At 43.9% G+C, this 25,460-nt stretch overlaps 1 protein-coding gene across 1 annotated transcript in view; it reads right to left on the reverse strand.

Moving 5' to 3' along the window:
• The window catches only part of CPNE9 (copine family member 9), a 224,869-nt gene that overhangs the window by 77,663 nt on the left and 121,746 nt on the right, over positions 1-25,460 (reverse strand). The window contains exons 3-6 of the mRNA XM_077451798.1: positions 12,174-12,277; positions 7,779-7,883; positions 7,595-7,636; positions 3,751-3,826 (exon numbers count right to left, since the gene is read on the reverse strand). Coding sequence (XP_077307924.1) covers positions 3,751-3,826; positions 7,595-7,636; positions 7,779-7,883; positions 12,174-12,265 — 315 coding nt within the window. The 5' untranslated portion in view covers positions 12,266-12,277. The remainder of the gene's footprint in view (positions 1-3,750; positions 3,827-7,594; positions 7,637-7,778; positions 7,884-12,173; positions 12,278-25,460) is intronic.

The following is a 25,460-nucleotide window of genomic DNA, read 5'->3' on the forward strand; positions in this document are numbered from 1 at the left end:
GCCACGTACACATGACTGGACTTTTTGATAGCATCGTGTGTGGGCTCCATCGAACCTTTGCTTGACAAAAATCCTGCAGACTTTAGAGATAGAACATGTTTTAAATTTTCCCGCCGGAACTCCACTGGACCGAGAAATCCGTTCGTGTGTATGCTTATCCGGACGGACAAAAACCGACGCTAGGGCAACTATTGGCTACTGGCTATGAACTTCCTTATTCTAGTTCAGTCATACATCATCACGTTCGAATCCATCAGACTTTGGTGTGATTGTGCGTGTCCAAGTCCGTTCATTCAGAAAGTCCGCCGGAACTCCGTCGGGAAGACTGTCGGACCTAGTCCGTCGAAAAGTCCGGTCGTGTGTACGCGGCATAAGAGAGGATTTTCCTTACTTTAAGAGATTTCTGCTTATTTGCTCTGATGCCTACAGGACAAGAAGTGGAAGGAAATCTCCCCAATGGGACAAATTTGCAGATAAAAATTCTAAAAAGCTTTCAACCATTCCCTGCTCCACATCATTTAAAAAAAAAAAAAAAGTTTTGCTTTTAGAAATACTTTGAAATAAGCAATTGGAACAGATTTGAGAAACATTCTATACAAGTTGCCCTAAGAAATTGTATTGTATACTTCGCATCAACTCTTTCCTATTTAACGGCCCAGAAAGACACAGTGTGGAACCCTCTAAATGACTTGGGAGGCCTCATGAAGACCAGATCTGAGAGGATGAAGCTGTGATAATACGTTTAGCTTCACTGCACAAACTCCTGTACTGCCTGAAAATAATGAGATACTGAGCTGATTAATCCTCTCATCTTTCACTTTGCTCAGATTAAACATTCTGATAATACTTTCATTGGTACCCAGCCCTCGTTCCTTGTGTCAATAACACTAGCAATGTCATGCTGTCTCGGCAAAGTCTATTTGAACAGCCACTGGAGATGTGAGCTTTTCCAGCTAAAAAGGTAATCGGGTTAGGTGTACATAGGCAGCTGGAGAGCACTTAGACACTGCCTGTCCCTGGCAGCCCCAAACAGACCCAACTACTGCTTTAAAGTTGAACTCCAGGTATAGTCCAAAAGGTACCCCAGTGGGGTTCCTCCTGCACCGGAAGGATTGAATGTCTAGGGTAGTGTTTCTCAACCTTTTTTTCAGTGGTGGTATCCTTTAAAGTATGTTAATCTTCAAGGCACCCCAATATGCAATGAAAAAAAAACATAAATGTTACTTGTTATCAATGGAAAACCTGAGCCTGGGACAATCCACACAACGACTTTGGTGAAATTAAAAGAGAAGTATGGGGTTTGGGGTTTCTGCAGATTCATACTGTAAGGTCTGGGCTCAGCCCTGCCTTCTCAGTTGTCGGCTAGCGGCCAGCTCCTATCTCTCCACAGTGACTCACCTGTTGATGATATCGTGCTAGTCAGTCCTGCCTACTTAAGCCATCCAGTCCAGATGATCTCTGTCTTCACCTTGGTTACATCTTTAGAGACGCTCTCCTGTGTTCCTGTTAAAAACTTGCTTGGCTGACATTCCTTCTGGCTCCAGATCCTGCTTGCTGTTCTACTACGCTCATCTCCGGGTCCCTGACATTTTGGCTTGTCTGACTATCCGTTCCGGTTCCTGAACTCTGGCTATGTTTTGACCACGTTTACTCTGTTTACCTTTTTTTATTATTATTAAACAAGTGTTATTTAACTGTACTTCTGTCTCAGTCTGATTCATGGTTTCTGACACATACTCACCTAGCTGGATGCAGCATCAGTCCGATGCTGCATCTGTCCCCTGGCGCCTCTAAGACTGAGAAATGAATGATCAAACACTGCTGATTGCTCAGTTCTCAATGCTCCCTGGCATGTGGGCGGATCCCAACTCCATTGTTGCTATCCTGCCCGAGCCTGGAGCAGCTCTGTGACATTAGCAGGCAGCTGAATTCAGCCCGCTGTCTGCTGGAAACAAGTCACAGGAGTGCAGAAGGAACTGCACTCGTGTGATCCACAGGAGAAGTACAGCCAAACAAACTTTGGCTGTACTTCTCCTTTAACTTCACATTAGAAGCCCTCATTCACATCAGAGGCCCCCCCATCAACCAGAAGTCCGCCCATCACATCTGAAGCACCCCCTATACATCACATGCCCCTATACATGAATCCCTCCATCACATCAAAGCTTACCCTATATATGAAAGCCCCTCATCACATCTGAGTCACCCCTATACATCAAAGGCACCATCACATCAGAAGGCCCCCCTTCACATCAGGGCTCCCCTTTACATGAAGGGCCCCCTCAATCAAAAGTCCCCCTATAACATCAGAGTCACCCCTATACATGGGCCTGGTATAGATTGGGGGGACCCCCCATTTTAAATTTTATAGTATTAAGACTGAAGCCATGAAACAGCCCAACATGTCGGCCCATTGGCGTTTCCATTCACCGTTTCTTAATCAGGGAAATATGATCATTTATTCTCTATAGCTTACACTCTAGGCTAAACACTGCTAAACTCAGGCGAATAAAATTCTAAAACGTGAGCGTTTTTTTTGTCCAGCATTTCTAAAGCAATTTTTAGCTTTCTAGTGTGCATGAAGCCTAACTTTTAGTCTCAACTAGCTGTTTAATCCCACCACAGGATTTTGCTTAACAAAACACTGGTTACCTCTCCTGCCCTCCCCTTTTACAGCATATAGCCCGCTAGGTGCGCTTTAACTAGTTACCGATCACCCGCCACAATTGTACTGTGGCAAGTTGGCTCCCCTGCGCGAATCATCATCATTGTACGCTGGGCGAGTACGCAGTGATTTGTGGGGGCCTACACGCCCATTCACGAGTGGGGGAGCCAACCAGCGGGTCCGTGATCATTCCAGAAACAGGCAGAACGGGGATCTGTCAGTGTAAACAAACAGATCCCTGTTCTCTCAGGGGAGGAGAGACAGATAGTCTGTTCCTAGTGATTAGGAACAACAATCTCTCTCCTCCTCCTGTCAGCCCAGCCCCCATACAGTTAGAAACACCTCCCAGGGAATACTTTAACCCCTTGATCGCCCCCTAGTGTTAACCCCATTCCCTACCAGTGACATTTATACAGTAATCAGTGGCTATTTTTAGCTCTGATCCCTGTATAAATGTCACTAGTCCCAAAAATGTGTCAAAAGTGTCCGATCTGTCTACCACAATGTCACAGTCTCTGCAGATCACCGCAATTACTAGTAAAAATAATAATAATAATAATAATAAAAATGCCATAAATCTATCCCATAGTTTGTAGACGCTATAACTTTTGTGCAAACCATTCAATATATGCTTATTGCAATTTTTTTTACCAAAAATATGTAGCAGAATACATATTGGCCTAAACTGAGGAAGAAATTCATTTATTTTTTATTTTTTGGGGGGATATTTATCATAGCAAAAAGTAAAAAATATTGTTTATTTTTTTCAAAATTATCGTTCTTTTTTGTTTATAGCACAAAAAAAAACGAAAAACGCTCTATTTGTGGGAAAAAAAAGAACAAAAATTTTGTTTGGGTACGTCGTCATGCGACCGCGCAATTATCAGTTAAAACGACGCAATGCCGTATTGCAAAAAATGGCCTAGTCATTAAGGGGACAAAGACTTCTGGTCCTTAAGTGGTTAAACTAACCCTCATATTTGCACGTATCTCATAAGTATGACTAGCACAGTCCCGGTTACTTAGTCATATGGGAGTGCTGAGACATCACAGACATGCAATAACTACAAACACAGAATTCTCACCTCGTATACGCTGAATTGACTCTGCCCTCTGGATAACTCTCTGTAGCTTGTAGTAAATTCCCCAATGAAGTCATGGCTAAAAAAAATAAACAGGAAAGTGAAGTCTCAGTTAGAAATACCTACAGTTAGATTTACAATGCCAGCAAGGCTTTGCAGGAGAATGCCAAATATGGATATTTTATATAAGCTTTCTATGCAAAGCATTCTCTGAATGGCACCCGTGCTGAGTGGCAGGCCTCCTGTGTTCACAATGCAGCTGGGCAGCCACTCAGCACGGAAGCCAGTGGAGACCACTGGCAGGGCCGGCGCTACCACTAGGCAAACTAGGCAGCCGCCTAGGGCACCTGGCCACTGAGGCTGCATTGATGGGCACTGGTGAGACTGCATTGATGGCTGCTGGTGAGGCTGAAATTGGTGGGCACTGGTGAGGCTGCATTTGATGGGTGCTTCATTAAAAAGTTGGGTTATACATGGGCAGGGCAAAGAGGGTGGAGTCAAGGGGGTGACAAAATGAGGTTTCACCTAGGGTGTCAAAAATCCTTGCACCAGCCCTGACCACTAGAGTAGCAGTGTCTAGTTTCCACAGGGATCCCACAGGAATGATATACAGTATGCATAGTTACATTGCTGGATCAATATAACAATATAAATATACATATACAAAATAAATGTGTATAAAATGCTATGCCTGAAATAAATGAACCAACCCTTTGTGACCAGAGGTCACTGAAGCTGGATTCCCAGATCAAATTTAGCAGTGTTGGCATGCATCAGTAAACATGACAATAACTCATGATTATTTTGCCAACCTAAATAATTTTAACTTTAGACATATACAACTTTCATTGAGTGCCCTTTTTTAATAAATTCCCCCCTTGGCTATTAGATTACACATGGACACAAACATTAAACAAAAATGCATAAATCAATGTATTGTAATACACTGTGACAGTTTGCTGGCCTCAATTGTTGCCTTCTTTCCCAGTCAAAGCCTTGTATGGGGAAACACGTTGGGCGGAGCTACAGATCTTGACGTCACTGCGCACCAGCTGGCTGGCATAAGCTGCGGCTGGTTTTGAATACACTGAATACCATTTTATTTGGATGTCAGTGCCTATGATTTTTTAAGAATACTTATTAAAATTGAGTACTGCGCCATGAAGCCTCTTTTGATTTTATAAATACATCCCGTGGAGGAATCTATGGTACTAGAAGGCTCTGAGAGGAGTGTTTATGCAGAGAAAAAGCCGCTACTTGAGGAGGGATCCTGTTATTGGAAAAGTTGGTGGACATAACGCCCTTGGCCAAGTGATCCTTCCTATGTGTGCCTATCTGATCTCTATAATATGAGATCCACCACATCTGGTAAGAGGCGCTGTTTTTACTTTGTTTGATGAACAAAAAAATTGGCTGTTTTTCTGAGAAGTTCGTTTTGATTGTCCATACTGGGTTCAGCACTTTTTGGACTACACATTTACACTATAATCTTTGTTTTTGTATTTTTTTCATGATTGCATTTTTTTCCCGCATTGTTTTATATTTGCACATTTTTGAGCTCATTGGTTTATTGGAGTGCATGCTGGCATTTGTATGTGCTTCCTTGTTTGATGTTTTGGATTGCGCATCTTCTTTGGATACACTCAATCGTCACTTTGCCTTCTGGTGTTAGCTTTAATAAGAAGCATGCTTGTTGGTAAACAAACCTTGGGTGATCATCATGATTGGCTGCCAAGAAGATTATATGATCCTGATTAGTTCCCAATCAGCAGTGTGAGACCTGGAGCTGTCAAATGACCTTTGTGGTTTCAGAAGCTCCTTAAAAATTCAAATTTTCTTTAAAATTTCTTCTTTTTTTTTTTTGTTTACAAAAACTTTTAGGAAACTTACTTTTTCAGAGTGCATCTAGAAAAAAAAAAATACAGTTTCATCTGTCAGTACAGTTTCATCTGTATTTTTTATGTCGGTGCTGACGTGGTTTTGTAAGAAAACAAAACCGTGTGATTTATCCCTATGTAAAGCAGTCCACATGGCACAGGCTCCTTACAATGACATTTTGGCGAAGGCAAATTGATTAGTTGCGATGCTAAATTATTCTTGGTAAAACCACCACCTGATTTGGATACATTTAGTATAATGACTGATCGGTTTACCTATAGCAGTGATGGCGAACCTTGGCACCCCAGATGTTTTGGGACTACATTTCCCATGATGCTCTGGCACTCTGCAGTGTAGTGGAGCATCATGGGAAATGTAGTTCCAAAACATCTGGAGTGCCAAGGTTTGCCATCACTGACCTATAGCAATTGATCTGATTATAGACAATTGGCTGTTATGAATTGTTGCACTTATGCCACACCTTCCCTGGAAGATGATATCCTATATATTGGCCAGACTAGGGACTAGCCTAGCCAAGGTTGTGGTAAGGGTGGGTGGACCTGTTGGAGATGTGAAATGTTGGCTGCAGGGCTGGGACAAAGGGTGGGCAGGAGGGGAGGCTGCCCCTGGCGCAATGGTTTATTGCAGGGGTAGGGGGCACTCTGACCCTAACCCTAAGGGAAAGGGGGGCGCAGTTTGGCATCTTTGCCCTGGGTGCTGGATGACCTTGTCCCAGCACTGATTGACTGTGAATATGAAGTGTCCAGTTGTGTATAGTTCATTTTTTGATCTGTGTCAGCCCTTAACACTGGCACACATAACCACCTTCTGAAATATCTGGGCAGATCTACTGGATAAAACAAAGTCATAAAAAAATCCTATCTTCAGGTTGGCAAAACAGGCTGCACTTATGCTACACCCTCCCTGGCAGATGACATCTTATCTACTGGCCAAACAAGGAAAGCAATAGCCTAGCCAAGGTTGTGCTAGTGCCTGGGTGGACCTGTTGGAGATGCGCAATGCTAGATGTGCATGGGAAGTGTCCAGTTGTATATAGTTCATCATGTGTCCCGTGTTATCCCTCATCGCTGGCACTCATAACCACATTCTGAAATATCTAGGCAGGTCTGCTGGATAAAACGAAGTCATAATAAATCGTATCTTTAGGTTGGCAAAACAGGCTGCACTTATTCCACATCCTCCCTGGCAGACTACATCCTACCTACAGGCCGAATCAGGAAAGCACTAGCCTAGCCAAGGCTGTCCTAGTGGGTGGTTGGACCTGTTGGAGATGTAGAATGTTAGCTGTGTTTTGGAAGTAAGTGTCCAGTTGTGCATAGTCTTTCTTGTGTTCTTCGTCACCCTTCACTACTGGCACGCATACCCACCTTTCGAAATATCTGGGCTGCAGGCAGGGGCGGACTGACCATTGGGCTACTCGGGCACTGCCCGAGGGCCCCATGTCACTAGGGGGCCCCATCAGGGTTGCCAGCCTCAGTAAAACCAGGGACAGTATGTAAAAAATTTGTGTTTTTTTTACATCTGTCTCTGAAATGTCCCTTACCGACATCCTTTTGGTCTAAAAATCCCGAGATTATAGCTGCCCCACCTCTCCAGTACCTGCTCAGCCAATAGAAACATGTCTGTATACTGTGTGATTGTATACTGTGTGTGTGTTTTGTGTATACTGTGTGGCCCCATAATCTCTGATTGCCTGGGGGCCCCATAATCTCCTATTGCCCGGGGGCCCCATAATCTCCTATTGCTCGGGGGCCCCATGAGTTGTCAGTCCGCCCCTGGCTGCAGATCTAATGAATCCTTTCAAAACAGGTTGTCAAAACTCGCCTCCTCAAAAACGTAACTAAAACCATTCCAGGTTTTCTCCCAATTATGCCAGGGTAAGATCGCAATGCTGGTAGTATAATGTATTCATGTGTGACAAGACAAGTAATAGCCTTAAATCACCTACCTTCCCCCTCTATCCCAGTCATACACGTCCACTTTGACCGTCCTGCAAGAACGTCAAGCATTTTTTTGAGAACAAAATAAAGATAAGAGTTAATAATGAACAAGAGAGTTGTTAAGAATGTATGAAAATGATCTTCATAAGTGGTAAAATTCTTTCCAGCATGGATTGGGATAAGGATTCTCACCTGTCATAGTCACCATTACATAAAGCCCTCACGGGGATGGTGAAGGGTTGCCATACGGGGTTCAGTGTGTTTTTCACAACTTCTGTCTTGTGGCAAATTGTAAACCTGTAAATATGGAAAATATGACAGAAATGTTTCATGTAACCAAATGGGCATTGGTCAAATTAGACAGTTTCGACTTGGTTGGATGCCCTCAAGAATCGCCTTTTTTTGTAGGACTCAAAAATGATAACTCTACCCATCACCAATCTTCTTCCATGGCCACTGAAAATACTCATATCTGTTTTGAGCAGACAAATAATTTTAAAATTATATTTTGGTTATTATGGCGATGTCAGTAGATGACAGGGCATGCTAGCCAACATTTATTGGCGGAAAGTCTGACAACAAATGTCTGATGGAGCATACACACAGTGGGACTTGCCGCCAATAAACGCCTGAAAAACGCCACACCATAATCCCCCCCTCCATCAAATGATTGGAACCAGTGCACAAAGCAAGGTCCATAAAGACATGGCTAAGTGAGTTTGGGGTGGAGGAAATTGACTGGCCTGCACAGAGTCCTGACCTCAACCTGATAGAACACTTTGAGATGAATTAGAGCAGAGAATGCAAGCCAGCCCTTCTTGTCCAACATCAGTGCCTGACCTCACAAATGCACTTCTGGAAGAATGGTCAAACATTTCCATAGACACACTCCTAAACCTTGTGGACAGCCTTCCCAGAAGAGTTGAAGCTGTTATAGCTGCAAAGGGTGTGCCAACTCCGCATTGAACCCTACAGACTAAGACTGGGATTCCATCATGTGCAAGTAAAAGGCAGGCGTCCCAATACTTTAGACAATATAGTGTCCATACCATTGTGACCACCCCACTAATATTGAGAAGGTCCCCCTGTTGAACCCTACAGACGAATGCCGGCCATACACTATACGAAAAATCAGCCAAACCCCTTTTCGAAAAACAAACATTCGGCCGTGAGCACAAACAACAGCGCCATCATGTAATGACCAATAAATCGTTCAGTGGACATAAATGAATGCATTTTTTGTTAATTTTTTTACATATACCTAGTGCAGACAGTTCGGACGGGAAATACATTAACCTTTCAATTTACAGTTTGGCAGAAAATTTGTCCTTCATTTTTTCGGCTCAAAAACGTCCCAACGATTATTGATTGTGTGCCCATTAACTGTCCGAAAAACAAACAAACTGTCTAAATGACCGAATTTCGGACGATTTTCCGTATACTGTATAGCCAGCATAAGCTGTGTGTGAAAGCAGGCGTCCCAATAGTTTTGGTAATATAGTACAGTTATAAAGCAGTGAATGTGACTTTCACCATGCATTCGCTGGTGGTGAATGAATCATTGTTATTTATAACACATGCACCTGGAAGATGTATTTGCAGTGAATGTTTGTGAATGTCAGAGTCACTTCTTTGTGAATATTAAATTCAAATAAGTGCAGCGCTACCATCTATTCATAGGAACGCATCTACAGTGCTCATTAAAATAACTGTACACGATATCCACACTGTGTAATCATGCGATATATAGTTACTATCATGCCGATATACAAACCAGATCAGTATTAAATACAAAGAAAATATAATATATAAGTGAATGACATACAAATTCAAACAGTTGTGTTTAAAGTGACACTTAGCCCTTGTACACACGGTCGGAGATTCCGTCGGAATGTGTCCTATCGGACCGTTTTCTCGGATATTCCAACTGTGTGTGGTCTGCATCGGACTGTTTCTGTCGGAATATCCGTCGGACCAAGTTTTCCAACTTGTTGGTAAAATTTTCCGACAAAATGCTCCGATCGGACATACTCCGATCATGTGTAGAGAATTCCGATCGGACAAAGTGCCATGCATGCTCAGATCAAATTCCTACACCAAAGCTATTGGCTTCTAGCCTGAACATAGTCCCGTCGTAACGAAATAACGTCATCACGTTCCGAACGATCGGATTTTCCGACAACTTCGTCCGACCGTGTGTATGCAACAGTTTCGGACAAAATCCGACGGATTTGGTTGTCGGAATCTCCGACCGTGTGTACAAGGGCTTAGTCTGAAGGTAATGTGAAATCCATATGGGAAAATTGATAAACAAATAAGTCCAAAAAGGTTTTGTGACCACTTCCCGTCACCACTGCGCTCCCACTGCTCTCACCTTAAAGATATGTTACAACGCAAGGTGAGAGCTGTGGGAACACTGTAGTGGGCATATCATGTAAAAATAGAGATAAAGAAGATACCTGCACTGTGCCTTTGTCTAGTTTTTTATTTTTTTTAAATACCGAACATATCATACTTACCGCCACTGTGCAGCTCGTTTTGCACAGAGTGGCCCTGAACATCCATTTCTGGGGTCCCCTGGCAGCTCCTCCCCGCATTAGATAACCCCCTGGGAGAAGCGCTCTCCCGAGTGGGTTATCTTGCGGGCGCGCTCCCGAGTCCAGCATTTGGTGTCCATAGAGGCCGAATGCAGAACTCGGCCCTGCCCCCCTATCACTGGATTTGATTGACAGCAGCGGGAGCCAATGGCTGCTCTGTTATCAATCTATCCAATCAAGAGCCCGTGGAGAGAGGGACGGCGGGGACGTGCCAACAGAAATTCGGGGCTCAGGTAAATAAAACAGCGAGGCTAGGGGGCCGGTGACTGCAAGGTGTTTTTTTAACTTAATGCATTCTATGCATTAAGATAAAAAAAAAAAACTTTTGTGTGTGGCAGCCCCCCCAGCACCCCCTAATTACTAACCTGAGTCCCATCTCTCTCCAGCCAAGTCCGTGAATGTCTAAGCCATCCAGGACACTCCTGATTGGCTGAGAAACAGCAGGGGCGCCAATGGCCTCCGTGGCTATCAATCAAAGTCGGTCAGCCAATCAGGAGAGAGAGGGGGTCGGGGCTCAGTTTCTGAATGGATACACGGAGCTGTGACTCGGCTCGCGTGCACCCTATAGGAAGCCGCTGACTGTGCGAGCATTTGATAGGAGGGAGGAGCCAGGAGCAGCAAAGAGGGACCCAAGAAGAGGAGGATCCAGGCTGCCATGTGCAAAACCAACTGCATAGAGGAGTTAAGTTTGCCATTTAAAAAAGAAAAAAAAAAAGAGTCTTTACAATCATTTTAACAGCCGCTGTCAGCGGGTTTCTCCACTGACAGCTTAATGCAAAAAAAAAAGAATACAGTCAATGAAAAAAAAATGGCGTAATCTCCCCCCAATCCATACCAGGCCTTTCGGGCCCATCGTCAATCACGATGCCCGCTGCCACCCGGAAAAAGAAAAAAGGTCCGCTCACGCTGTCTGACCTCTCAGCCTTCTGACAGTTCTTAAATAACTAAGAGGTGGGACCTCCTGATAACAGCAGCGGGTGACCCCGTCCCCTTGTGACGTTCTCGACCCAGCCCGCAGTTTTTTTCATTTATTTTTCATTGCCGTGTTCTTTTCGCACACAAGTCGCATGTATATCATGCAGGTGTGACTTTTAATAGGACTTTTGAGGGTTTATATGGAGGTCTAGGGCCCTCAAGTCACATGAAAGTCGGACCAAAGTAGTGCAGAAAAGTCGCACAGATATGAACAGTACTCATTGGGAAATGGTGCGACTTGTGATGCGCCTTCGGGGTCCACAAGCGTCAATGGGGCCTTACTGAATGAAAACCACATACACTGTTATGCCCCGTACACACGAGCGGACTTTTCAACATCCAAAGTCCGAAGGACCGAGTCCGTCAGACTATCCGATCGTGTGTGGGCTGCAACGGACTTTTGATTCGCCAAAGTCTGACGGACTTTAGAAATGAAGCATGCTTCAAATTTTCCCGACGGAACTCCGCCGGACCCGGTCCCCTTCGAAAACTCCGCTCGTGTGTATGCTACTCCGACGGACTAAAACCGACGCTAGGGCAGCTATTGGCTACTGGCTATGAACTTCCTTATTCGAGTCCAGTTGTACGTCATCACGTTCGAATCCGTCGGAGTTTAGTGTGATTGTGTGTGGCCAAGTCCGTTCGGCCGAAAAGTCTGTCAGAACTCCGTCGGAATTCCAGCAGAACTCCGACGGAACTCCTTTGGAAGTCTGTCGGACTTAAGTCCGCTCGTGTGTACGGGGCATTAGAAATTCATTTGTTTGATCATTTTCGAAAACAAACATCGATGTGACCCCACTAACGATTAGAATGAACAAACTCTCCTAAAACCTTCTTTCCTATGAATTTTCCTTCAAAATTCTACCCAACAATGGCCAGCTTTATATTGGCTTTCATTTCCCGCATAGAAGAAACGACAGTTGGGATCAGCTGGGACAACATTCCCACTTTCCTCTTCTCCGTGTCAATTGAATAGTCTCTTCCCTAAATATTCCCCTCGATCGGTCTTACGTACGTTCCGTCCTCATTGCTGCGGTAGAACACCAGGAAAGGGTCCGACTTTCCGAAGAAGTCTTTCTTGTCCAGCTTGTTGGCGCACAGCTGCATAGTAACAATATCCTAAAAGACAAAGAAAACACTGCGGTTACAATCATGGAATAAGGACACGGCTATTCTGGCTTATAGACAAATACTTTCTAACAAATGTATGTCAACTTTTGGAGCGGATTACTAAAAGGCAAAAATAGACTGTGCGCCATGGGTGTGTGCGCACAGGGTGTGCCAGGTGTGCCTGGGCACACCCTAATCACCCTGTGTGGTGCAGATTCCCCCTGTTTAGACCTCTGATATTTCACCAAGGACTCCTAAAAAAAAAAAATTTGCAAAAAACTAAATAAATAATAATTAAAAAATAATAAAATAAATAATTAATAAAAAAAAAAGTAAAAAAAAATAAAATAAAAAAATAATCAAAATAAAAACTCAGACACTACCCATTTATCTCTGACCTTATGACACCGTCCACTGCTCTACTGACACCGCATATGTGTTTGAGCTTTGGGGTGCACACCCTAATGCAATAGGCTGGGCACAACTATGCTGTGCACTCTGCAAGTGCAGTTGCACTCCTTTTTCCTCAGAGTTTAGTAAATGCAGTAAAGCTCTGCTGTTTTACATCATCCAATCATGTACCTAGGGTTGCCACCTGTCCGGAATTCACTGGACAGTCCGGGTTTTGAATCATGTGTCAGGGTTTCAGCCAATCTGAAACCCAGACACATTATTCAGACAGAATGGGGCTCGGAACAGGGCCCAGAAGGGTGAGAGAGAGGGCACTATGTGTACCGCATTACTATTCTCTTTGGAGTGCCCAAAGGTGTCCCAGGTCTGTTACAATCCTATAGTGTATACCAAAAGAAAAAAAAAAGACTGTGCGCCGCTAAAGTGTTCGGGTTTGGTTTGAAGAAAAAGTGGCAACCCTACATGTACCTGGTTTTGACAGGTACCCGCTCCCACTTCCGACTCACTTCGCCGCAAAGTTCAGCCCCCCCCTCCCCCCCCGTAAGCCGGCCCATTCCCAGAATGCAGTGCAGTAGGAAACTGTCTGTGAAGCTGCAAGGCTTCACTGCCGGTTTCCCTTAGCCAAGATGGCGGCGCCAGCAACCGAGAATTTAAGAATCAACTCGTTTGAAGACACCGCTGAATCCCTGGACAGGTAAGTTCCCTAATAGTAAAAGTCAATAGCTACAGTATTTGTAGCTGCTGACTTTTAATTTTTGGAGGGGGGAGGGCAGAGTTCCTCTTGACTTTTTTTTTTTTTTTAATCTTTATGCATGGGTGGTGTTTCTTTTTACCTTCTACCTCCTGGCATTGGTGCTGCAGGCTCCAGAAGGCGGGACCTGCTATGGCACTCGCGCACTTTCGGCCGCTATGGGACTTGGCCACTTTTGGCCACAGTCAGACACTTTCGGCCACAGCCGCACTCGGCCACACTTGCAATCAGAACAGTCACGAAGCTTGGAGCTAACAATGGAATGGAACATTCAATAGACTCTGGGGTTTTGGGGGTCACATTCGGGGCTTCAGCCCCCCTAGCCACCCTCTCCCCCGACGCCTCTGCTTGGCTGTATGACTCTCCCCTCTCCCTCAATCACAGCCACTGAGGGGGGGGGGGCCCGAGTCCCTGCTCTGTGTCTTATGGACACATAGAGCAGGGCCCGGGAGTGAGCACATACCAGTGCCCCCATAGCAAGCAGCTTTTTCTGAGGGCATTGCTGGAGGAGGAGGAGCCAGGAGTGCCCATGGGGGACTCGAAAAGAAGACAACTAGAGCTGCTCAATGCAAAACCATTGCACAGAGCAGGTAAATATGACATGTTTGTTATTTAAAAAAACAAAAAAACAAAAAAAATCTTTAACATCACTTTAACCTCTTGACCCCCGGAAGATTTACCCCCCTTCATGACCAAGCCATTTTTTGTGATACGGCACTGCGTTACTTTAACTGACAATTGCGTGGTCGTGCGACACTGTACCCAAATAAAATGTATGGAATTTTTTTTTTGGTGTAAATGAGGGAAGTTTAACCACACAAACACTAAACCTTTTTTCTGACATTTGTTGGTTTCAAGTTCAAAAATTTTTTTTTACTTAGAACCCCAAACATTATATACCTGTATATATTTTTTTAGTAGAGACCCTAAAGAATAAAATGGTGGTTGTTGCAATATTTTATGTCACACAGTATTTGCGCAGCAGTTGTTCAAATGCAATTTTTTGAGAAAAAATTACACTTTAATGAATTTAAAAAAACAAAACAAAAAAAAAACCCCATTTTGTTTTTGTATAAACCCCAATTTTTTTTTGTATAATGTGAAAGATTTTATGCTGCGAGAATCCTGATCTTTTTATTCTAAGCAAAAAAATTGTGATTTTAATTTTGACCAGAATCGTGCAGCTCTAATCCAAGGATTATTTACATATATCAAAGACTACTTGTTTATTACACACCAAACTGAGCATGTGCAGCTTGTCCCCTAGCCTCTGTTCAATCAGGAGATGGATTGGGGACAGTTGAAAAAGGGGAGGGTCAGAGAAGACAGGATCAAACAGCCTTTTTTAAACAATGTGGAGGCTTAACCCCTTAGGTTCCACAGTTTGTATAACAAGCATACTTTACTACATATACAGACTTTTTTTACTTTTGTGGGTTTAGTAAAACTAAGTATGTATGTGTGTCGTATCTGTGGGATTCCCGTAGAATCTGGAAATTACTATAGCAGTATCCGCTGCTTAAAGTGGGGTGCCCCTAAAAAAAAAAAAAAATTAAAGTCAGCAGCTACAAATACTGCAGCTGCTGACTTTTAATAATCAGACACTTACCTGTCCCAGGGTCCAGGGATGCGGGGGAACGAAGCCCCTCCTCGTTGTCCGCTCTGCTCGCGGCGCCGTCATTCGTACTGTGGGCACCCGGCTGTGGCTTCACAACCGGGCACCTACTGCGCATGCGTGAGCAGCGCAGGGCGCCGTAAAACGCCGCACAGGCATCTGCGACACGTGACAGGTTCCAGATGACTGTGCGGCACGAGGGGAAGTGATGTCACCAGCCTGGGCAAGGAAGAAGGCAGACTATGAGGGACCCCCTAGCAACAGGTATTTAGAGGTGAGTAAAAATATTTTTTCAATTATTTTTTTTATTTTTTTTAAGAATTTTAAACACTTTTTTATTTTTTGGTGGCAACATCACTTTAAGTGATTGGCCTGGCCTTAAAGGCTTTTTGCAACCCACCCTAGCCCCCATCTCCATAGTGTAATGCCGCATACACATGATTGGAATTTTGGTCGGAAAAAGCTCTGATGGTTCTTCCAACAGAATTTCGAAGGGATTCCGCTCAAGCTGTCTTGCATACACAAGGTCACACAAAAGTTCACTGAACTTTCGACCGTCAAGAACGTGGTGACGTACAACACTGCGTCAAACTGTTTCTGAGCACGAGTAGGAATTTTGCAGGTCGGAATTTGTACAGACGATCGGAATTTCCGATCTGAACTTTTTCCAACCGAAAAATGGAGAACCTGCTCTCAATCTTTTGCTGGCCGAAATTCCGTCAGCGAAAGACCGATGGAGCATACACATGATCGCATTTTCCGACCAAAAGCTCTCACCGGACTTTTGCTGGTGGAATTTCCGATTGTGTGTACTGGGCATAAGGGTCAGGAAGTCTACAGCCGGCTCTCCTGGGTGCAGGTCTACTTCAGGTCTCCTGTCCTGTCCTGGGCCTCCCCATGCTGGTCACATGTACTAGTGTGGGGTGTTTGGCTCCCATTCCCCAAGTGCACTAGTGATCCTCCTAGCCTGGTATATAACTGGGCCCTGACTCACCCAGGCCAGGACATAACTGCAGGAGGGCTCTAACTAAAAAGGGTCTAGCACCTGATGACATTACTTCCTGTAACCCGACGTTATTCTGGAACAGAGCCACCTAGTGGCAGACTGGCTTAGTGTACCTGCTTACATAGGTGTATTGGATATTTTTAGGAAAATATGGATAAGGCATAACTCCCAACTTTTTGAGATGGGAATAAGGGACACTTACTAGCAAAAGTATGTAGAAATCGGTCACACCCCCTTAAAGGAGAATTAACCCCCCAAAAAATGTAGTTAAACCCACAAGGGATTTTTTTTTTAATTATTATTTAGCACTACTATTCCTTTATATTAGCTTTTGAAATTTACAAATGCAGCAATTTAGAAATCAGATGAAAGGTTTAGCACTGGGGAAACACTTTTTGAAAGATAAATAGTGCATTTTATATACAACTATACAGATCAGACCAAAATGAGGGACACATGAGGAGGAAAGAGGGACATTGCTCCAAATCAGGGACAGTCCCTCCAAATCAGGGACAGTTGGGAGCTATGATATGGTTTAGTGTCCCTAAAGTTCTGCATATAATGTCACATGGGGACGCTCACACATATGGTCTGAGTGATCTCTTTGCTTTTTGGCCCCGGAGGGCTCCTTGCGGTGGCGGCTCCTCTTGTACCTCCTGCACTCGTGTAATTAATATGTATCAGATGTGACACGGCGGCTGATGAAGTGTTAGCCCGGCTGACGATAATTGCTGGAAATGACTGTCTTTTCAGCAGCATCTTGTGTGTTCAGCTCATCAAGTCTGAGAATCTGAGCTTCACACAGCCAGCTTGTACCCGCGGGGGCCACATCCCGCATCCCACCCAACCGATACAGAGGAAGGAAATGCCAGGAACCCGTCCCGCCGGTAATCTGACCACTTCCTGGATCACAGGTTTGTAGTCTTCAAAGCGATATTAACCACTTCAGCCCCGGAAAGGATTTGCCCCATTAATGACCAGGCCATTTTTTTTGGGGGGGGGGGGGGTGGGATATGGCACTGCGTCGATTTAACTGACAACTGAGCGGTGGCGCGACGTTGTACACAAACAAAATTGACGTCTTTTTTTTTCTCACAAATAGAGCTTTCTTTTGCTGGTATTTGATCACCTTTGCGGTTTTTATTTTTTGCGCTATAAATGAAAAAAGAGAGCACCAATTTTGAAAAGTAACCCAGTATTTTTTTACTTTTTGCTATAATAGACCCCTTTCACACTGGGGCGGGGGCGGCGGTAAAATGCCACTATTTTTAGCTGCGCTTTACAGCCAACTTCGTGACACTATTTGGCCGCTAGCGGGGCATTTTTACTCCCCCCGCGAGCGGATAAGAAAGGGTTAAAATCCCGCTGGCCACTCCCACAAGACATGATCTGCCTGCATCGCATAGAAAAGCAGGAGGGTTTACTTCCTCTTTAAGTATAATTTACTTCCATTGGTTCCTCCCCTCCCCATTTAAAATGCTAATTAAATATTTTCATCACCTTTCTTATGTTACATCACTGGGTGTAAAATAAGAAAGGTGAGGAAAAAAATTTAATTAGCATTTTAAATGGGGGGGGGAGGAACCAATGGAAGTAAATTATACTTAAAGAGGAAGTAAACCCTCCTGCAAAAAAGTAAATAAAAACACACCCTGCAAGCTAAAGGCACAATGAGCTTGTATGCATAGCATACTAGCTCATTATGAATTACTTACCCCAGAACGAATCCCCCGCAGCCATCCTCGTCTCCCCCACAGGCCGCCGACATGTCACCTTGAGCTTGTTTCTGGGTATCACGGCTCCGGCACTGTGATTGGCCGCAGCCGCGATGACGTCACTCCCGCGCATGCTTGTGGGAGCCTCCACGAACAGCACAGTACAACTGAAGCAACGGCACATACTGCCGTTGCTTCAGTTGGCTTAAGTGCACATGTGCCGCATGATGTCAGCACATCCAAATACAGGGATATCTCCTATACCTGCACGGTTCATATCCAGTGCAGCTACAGGGAAGCCTAATTATAGGCTTGCCTGTAGTTTAAAGTGGTTGTAAAGGGTTTACAACCACTTTAAGCAGTTGCATGCTGATCCTTAGAGTGTAACTAAACCCAGGACCCTGCATTCACTATATCTGGTCTCCCACAGTACACAGAACATGGAAATGCACTTATTTGAGTACTTATAAACTGCTAAATACCTTTTCTCATCAGCAGTATATAGCAGTCTTGTGACTTTTAGCAGTTCCTGATTAAACTTGTAGGAGGAGTTTTCACACTGCACTGAGCTGTCCTATCAGGATGCAGGACCCTCTGACCCTCTGTCTGGGCAGTGCTGATTGGCCTTGTACTGATCACATGCACCCTCCCAAGAACAAAAAAAAACTCTATAGCAATACACACCAAACTGAGCATGTGCAGCCTGACTCCAGTAACTCTGTCTTATCCGGACATGTTCTGGAGTCAGTGGAAGAAGGGGAGAAATCAGAGCAGACAGGATCAAACAGCCTTTTTACACAATGCAGAGGGTTAACCCCTTAGGTTCCACAGTGAATATAACAAGCATGCTCTACTGCATATACAGAATGATTTTACTGTTGAGGGTTTAGTAACACTTTAAAACGTTGCACAATCACACATAACATCTTCTTTTCTTATCATGCACTACATTTAAACACATACGGTCCTCTGCGAGCGCACACATCTGCGCGCTGATATTCCACAGACAGTATTGAGTGTCTCCCCCCCCCCCTCCTCATCTCACCTCAATTAATGGCTAAACAGACAATGATTCATAATTGAGAGTTGAAGTAAAGTGCAGTGAATCAGACAGATTCATTTACTTTCATTAAATTCTATTTTGTGTTCTGCATTCCGGCTGATATAATGACAGATGTGATCAGAAACAGATGCGGATGATAAACACGGTACGTGCTCCGTCTCCTTTTTTTTTTTTTGGTCTAAATGGAGATCACCAAAAGAGAACTAAACAAGTACAACTGTTTATTTTTTATTTTTTTAAGTCTTGACCTCCAGGAGATCTACCCCCCATTCCTGACCAGGCCATTTTTTTGCACTGCGTTACTTTAACTTTAGCGACGTTGTTCCCAAATAAAAATGTATGTCCTTTTTTTCCCCACAAACAAAGCTTTCTTTTGGTGGTATTTGATCACCTCTGCGATTTTTATTTGTTGTGCTATAAACAAAAGAAGAGCGACAATTTTGAAAAAAAAAACACAATATTTTTTACTTTTTGCTATAATAAATATCCAACATTTTTTTCCCCAAAAAATGAATTTTTTCCTCAGTTTAGGCTGATATGTAATCTTTTACATATTTTTGGTAAAAAAAAAAAAAAAAAAAAAAAAATCGCAATAAGCGTATATTGGTTGGTTTATGCAAAAGTTATAGAGTCTACAAAATAGGGGATAGATTTCTGGCATTTTAATTATTCTTTTTTTTTACTAGTAATGGTGGTGATCTGCGATTTTGAAAAAAAAAAATACATATATTTTTTACTTTCTGCTATAAAACATATCCAATAAAAATATTTAAAAAAAATCTAATTTCCTCATTAGTTCAGGCCGATATGTATTCTGTTTCATATTTTTGGTGAAAAAAAAACCCAATAAATGTATATTGATTAGTTTGTGCAAAAGTTATAGCGTCTACAAACTATGGGAGAATATATATATATATATATATATATATTTATATATATTATATATTATATACATATATATATATATATATATATATATATATATATATATATATATATATATATATATATATATATATATATATATATTTTTTTTACTAGTAACAACGGCAATCAGTGACTTACAGCGGGGCTGCGATATTGTAGTAGACAATTTGGACACTACAGTGCCTTGAAAATGTATTCATACCCCTAAAAGTTTCCACGTTTTGTCATGTTACAAGGAGAAATGAAAATGTAAACGTATTTTATTGGCATTTTATGTGATAAACCAACACAAAGTGGCACACAATAGTGAAGTGGAAGGAAAATGATAAATGGTTTTCAACATTTTGTACCAATAAATATGTGAATAGTGTGGGGTACATTTGTATACCGCCCCCCTGAGTCAATACTTTGTAGAACCGCCTTTCACTGCAATTACAGCTGCAAGTCTTTTTGGGGATGTCTCTACCAGCTTTGCACATCTAGAGAGTGATATTTGTGCCCATTCTTCTTTGCAAAATAACTCAAGCTCTGTCAGATTGGAAGGAGAGCGTCTGTGAACAGCAATTTTCAAGTCTTGCCACAGATTCTCAATTGGATTTAGGTCTGGACTTTGATTGGGCCATTCTAACACATGAATATGCTTTGATATAAACCATTCCATTGTAGCTCTGGCTGTATGTTTAGGGTCGTTGTCCTGCTTGAAGGTGAACCTCCACCCCAGTCTCAAGTCTTTTGCAGACTCTAATGCTGTGTACACACTACTGGACCTTCCGGCAAAAAAGGTCAGACGGAGTTATTTCATCGGATATTCCGATCGTGTGTGGGCTTCAGCGGACTTTTTTTCAAAAAGTCTGACTGACCTAGAAATAGAACATGTTTAAATCTTTCCAACGGAATCAATTCCTATCGGGAAAACCGATTTGTCTGTATGCTAGTCCGACGGACCAAATACGACGCAAAGGCAGCTATTGAACTTCCTTTTCTAGTCCCATTGTATGTCATTGCATTCGAAACGAACAGACTTTGGTGTGATCCTGTGTAGGCAAGTCCGGTCGGTCGGAAATCCGTCGAAAAGACTGTCAGAGTTTTTTCTGACGGAAAGTCCGGTCGTGTGTACGTGGCATAACAGGTTTCCTTCTAAGATTGCCCTGTATTTGGCTCCATCCATCTTCCCATCAACTCTGACCAGACTCCCTGTCCCTGCTGAAGAAAAGCATCCCCACAACATGATGCTGCCACCACCATGTTTCACGGTGGGGATGGTGTGTTCAGGGTGATGTGCAGTGTTAGTTTTCCGCCACACATAGTGTTTTGCTTTTAGGCCAAAAGGTAATTTTGGTCTCATCTGACCAGAGCACCTTCTTCCACATGTTTGCTGTGTCCCCCACATGGCTTCTGGCAAACTGCAAACAGGACTTCTTATGGCTTTCTTTCAACAATCTCTTTCTTCTTCCCATTCTTCCATAAAGGTCAAATTTGTGGAGAGCACGACTAATGCCGCGTACACACGGTCAGACTTTCCCGAAGGCAAATGTGCGATCGGAGCTTGTTGTCGGAAATTCTGACCATGTGTAGGCTACAGTGGACAGTTTCCATCGGAATTTCCGTTTAGCTCTAGTTCTCAAATTTTCCAATAACAAAATCCAAGTTTTGCGTAAATTCCGTGTGTACGCAATTCCGACGCACAAAGTGCCATGCATGCTCGTAACCAAGCAGAAGAGCCGCACTGGCTATTGAACTTCATTTTTCTCAGCTTGTCGTACGTTTTGTACATCCCCGCATTCTTGACGTTTGGAAATTCCGACAACTTTATGTGACCGTGTGTATGCAAGACAAGTTTGAGCCAACATCCGTCGGAAAAAATCCCATGGATTTTGTTGTCGAAATATCCGGTCGTGTGTACGCAGCATAATAGTTGTCCTATGGACAGATTCTCCCACCGGAGCTGTCTCCAGACCTAAACCCTGCGGCATCTGACCTTGTCATATATAATGCAGGGATAAAAACCATGCCCCCCCATGGCACAATTCATTACAAAACCTATACATTCCCGGCATTGTCAGTCTCCATGATACAAGTTCATGAGCTGCAATAATGGAGGAGAAGATTTAATTTCATATCCACCCCCCTCCCCCTCCTTTCCCCAGACACACATGCAAATCATAAATATAAATGCAATTAAATACACCATTAATCAAAATTGCTAATATACCGGAATAAATAATCTGACACAGAAGTTGCTATGTGTAATGAATTCTATGTAGGAGATTCGAGCCACATGAGAGGGAGAGAATTAACCCCTCTTTATTCAGCGCACATCTGTATAGGACACAACTGCCGGCTGAGCTTGTCTTAATGGAGATGTGAAGTGTCACCAAACGACATTGCTAAAGCACTGAGTAAGAAACAATTGGCATTGTGTTTTTTAATCAAATATTTATGTAATCATCTGTTGCATCTTACTGTTGCTGATCCCATGTAGCCTCTTTGCAGCTACATCAGTGGTATGTACATGTAGGGTTAGTATGTGCCCAGAGATGAATGCCCAGAACGGGTATTTGTTCCTGGGGGGGCATACTGCCCTAAAAAGTGAGCTTATGCTGGGCTTTTCTGATTGGGCAAAATTCTAACACTTTCTTGTAGTGTCGCCCCATTGAATGCTATGCATTCAAATAAATGGGGAAGCGTCTCAAACACCCTGCAACTGCGTGCCATGCATGCGCTTGTGGAGTATTTGTTAAAACTGGAGGTGCGTGTTGCATTGCTTCCTTGTCAGTAACCTCTGAAGCATGATATGAATGCAGATTGGGCTTCAGAGGAAAGGGAGATTAGACGCACGCCAAAATCCTCCCTAAGCCCCGGTTACACTGGTGCAGCTTTGAAATCGTGCTACTTCAGTGTGATTTCAAAGCCGCAGATCAGCATACCTCCCAACATTTTGAGATGGGAATGAGGGACACCTACTAGCAAATGTATGTAGGCATAGGACACGCCCCCTGCCACGCCTCCTTAAAGTGGTTGTATGGTAAATTTTTTAACTTTTACCTACAGGAAAGCCTATAATAAGGCTTACCTGTAGGTAAAAAAAAATATCTCCTAAACCTGTACGGTTTAGGAGATATTCCCCTCGGTATGCGCCGCTGACTGCAGCGGCGCATGTGCACAAGGGGGTTCTCGCCGTGAAAATCCGGCAGCGCTCGTCCGGCCGGACTGAAATCTCCCGCGCGCATGCACGGGAGTGATGATATCGCGGCTCCGGCCACTCACAGCGCCGGAGCCGCGATACCCGGAAGAGACGCCGAGGGAGCATGTCAGCTCCCTCGGCGTGGATCGGGCCAGATGTCGGGGCCTCGTTCTAAGGTAAGTATTTCATAATGAGCTAGTATGCGGTGCATACTAGCTCATTATGCCTTTTGCTTTGCAGGTTTAAAAAAAAAAAAAATAATTTTGCGGGTTTACTACCGCTTTAAAGGAGAATTAACCAAAAACAAAAAAAAAGGTTAATTAAAGCTACAAGGGTTTGTTTTTACCACTACTATTTCTTTATATTGGCCTTTCAAATTTACAAATGCAGAAATTTAGAATTTGCATGAAAGGTTTAGCACTGGGAAACACTTTTTGAAAGATAAAAAGTGCATTTTAAATAAAACTATATAGATCAGACTAAAATGAGGGACAAATGAGGAGGAATGAGGGACAGAGGGACATTGCTCCAAATCAGGGACAGTCCCTCCAAATCAGGGACAGTTGGGAGCTATAGATCAGTGCGATCTGCACCTCTGATTTTGACTTTGTTTAACAGAAGTCTATGCATGTCGCAATGAAATCAGAAAAAATTAGTGCAGGAACCTTTTTCAAAGTCACTGCGTCATGAGTTGCAGCAATTTGAACGTTTCCTATGCATGACAAATCGCACCAGTGTGAACGAGGGATTAAAAGGGTTGTAAAGCCTCAAGGTTTCTCACCTTAATGCATCCTATACATTAGGGTGAAAAACCTCCTGTCATGCAGCAGCCCCCCCCCCCTTCTACTTACCTGAGCTCCACAATTACCGCAATGGGAACAAGCACACCAGCTCCGGACGGTGTCTCGGGTCCTGATTGGATAGAGTGATAGCAGCGCAGCCATTGGCTCCTGCTGCTGTCAATCAAATCCAATGATGTGGGTGACGGGGGGCGGGGCCGAGTCCTGCTGTCTGTGTCAATAGACGCAGCAGCAGGACTCAGGAGCACGCCCGCATGGGTGTCCCGAAGGAGAGCGCTTCTCTGACGGGGCACTGGAGAAGAGGAGGAGCCAAGAGTGCCGCTGAGGGACCCCAGAAGAGGAAGATCGGGGACAATCTCTGCAAAACAACTGCACAGAGGAAGTAAGTATGACATGTTTGTTATTTTAAAAAAAAAAGTAACGTTTAATAACGGTTAAGTGTAAGGGAAGGATATAGCTCCTGTCAGTTTCTTTTGCCATCTGTGTGCACACTGGGGAGATTTCCCTTCACTTCCTTTCCCAAAGCCAAAACAGGAAGTGAGAGACATCCCTGCACATTAAGAGAATCCCTGGTTGTCAACAGAACTAGTAACACCATTGGAAGAGTTCCCCTCTATTAGGCTACTTTCACACTGAGGCGCTATAGTACTAATAATAGCGCATACAAAGCGCCCTGAAAGAGTCGCTCAATTCACTCCAATGTGAAAGCCCTGAGGGCTTTCACATTGGAGCGGTGCGCTTGCAGAACGGTCAAAGTCCTGCAAGCCGCATCTTTGCAGTGCTGTAGGAGTGGTGTATTCACCACTCTTAAAGTGCCCCTTCCCATTGAAAACAATGGGGCAGCGCTACAATCCCTCGGGCAAAGTGCCACTGCAGGGGAACCTTGTGGGTGGTTTTAACACTTTTTCGGCCACTAGCGGGGGTTAAAACCGCCCTGCTAGTGGCTGAATAGCACAGCTAAAACGACAGTAAAGCAACGCTAAATATAGCGCCACTTTAACGCCGGCGCTTGCCCACCCCAGTGTGAAAGTAGCCTTAGGGTCCTGATGTCAACCCAAAATGAAGAATTTTCTTTTACTTTCACTCTCTGTGATAACGGTAAACAGGACAAATAGAGAGGGTGAATACCTTCCTATTGGAGCCACAGACAGTAATGGGGGGAATTGAGCAATTAATGTAGCACTTTAACCTGCGATTAAAGTGATTGTAAAGGTTTTTTTTTTTAAATCACAAACATGTCTTACTTACCTCCTCTGTGCGAGGGTTTTTCACAGAGCGGGCCCGATCCTCCTTCTCTGGGGTTCCTCAGTGGCACTCCTGGCTCCTCCTCTTCTTGAGTGCCCCCCCACGGAGAGGCGCTTTCCATGGGGGCGCTTGTGCGGGTGCGCTCTTGAGTCCTGCTACTGCGTCCATTGACAGCCGGACTCAGCCCCGCCCCCGGCTTCACGTGTCACAGTATTTGATTGACAGCAGCAGGAACCAATGTCTCCCACTGCTATCTATTTAATGAGGATCTGAGACAGCAGCTGGAGCTGCTGTGCTCGTCCCCGTCGCTGGAACGATCGGGTTCAGGTATGTAAAGGGGGGGGGGGGGGTGCTGCACTACGGTAGGTTTTTCACCTTAATGCATAGAACGTATTAGGGTGAAAAACCTTCAGGATTTATAACCCCTGATTAAAGTGGGAGTAAACTCCCATCTCTGACTTTTACCTATAGGTAA

The sequence above is a fragment of the Lithobates pipiens genome, unplaced genomic scaffold (assembly GCF_037356315.1).
Source record: "Lithobates pipiens isolate NorthernLeopardFrog02 unplaced genomic scaffold, aLitPip1_a1.2 Scaffold_23, whole genome shotgun sequence".
NCBI classification, from domain to species: Eukaryota; Metazoa; Chordata; class Amphibia; order Anura; family Ranidae; genus Lithobates; species Lithobates pipiens.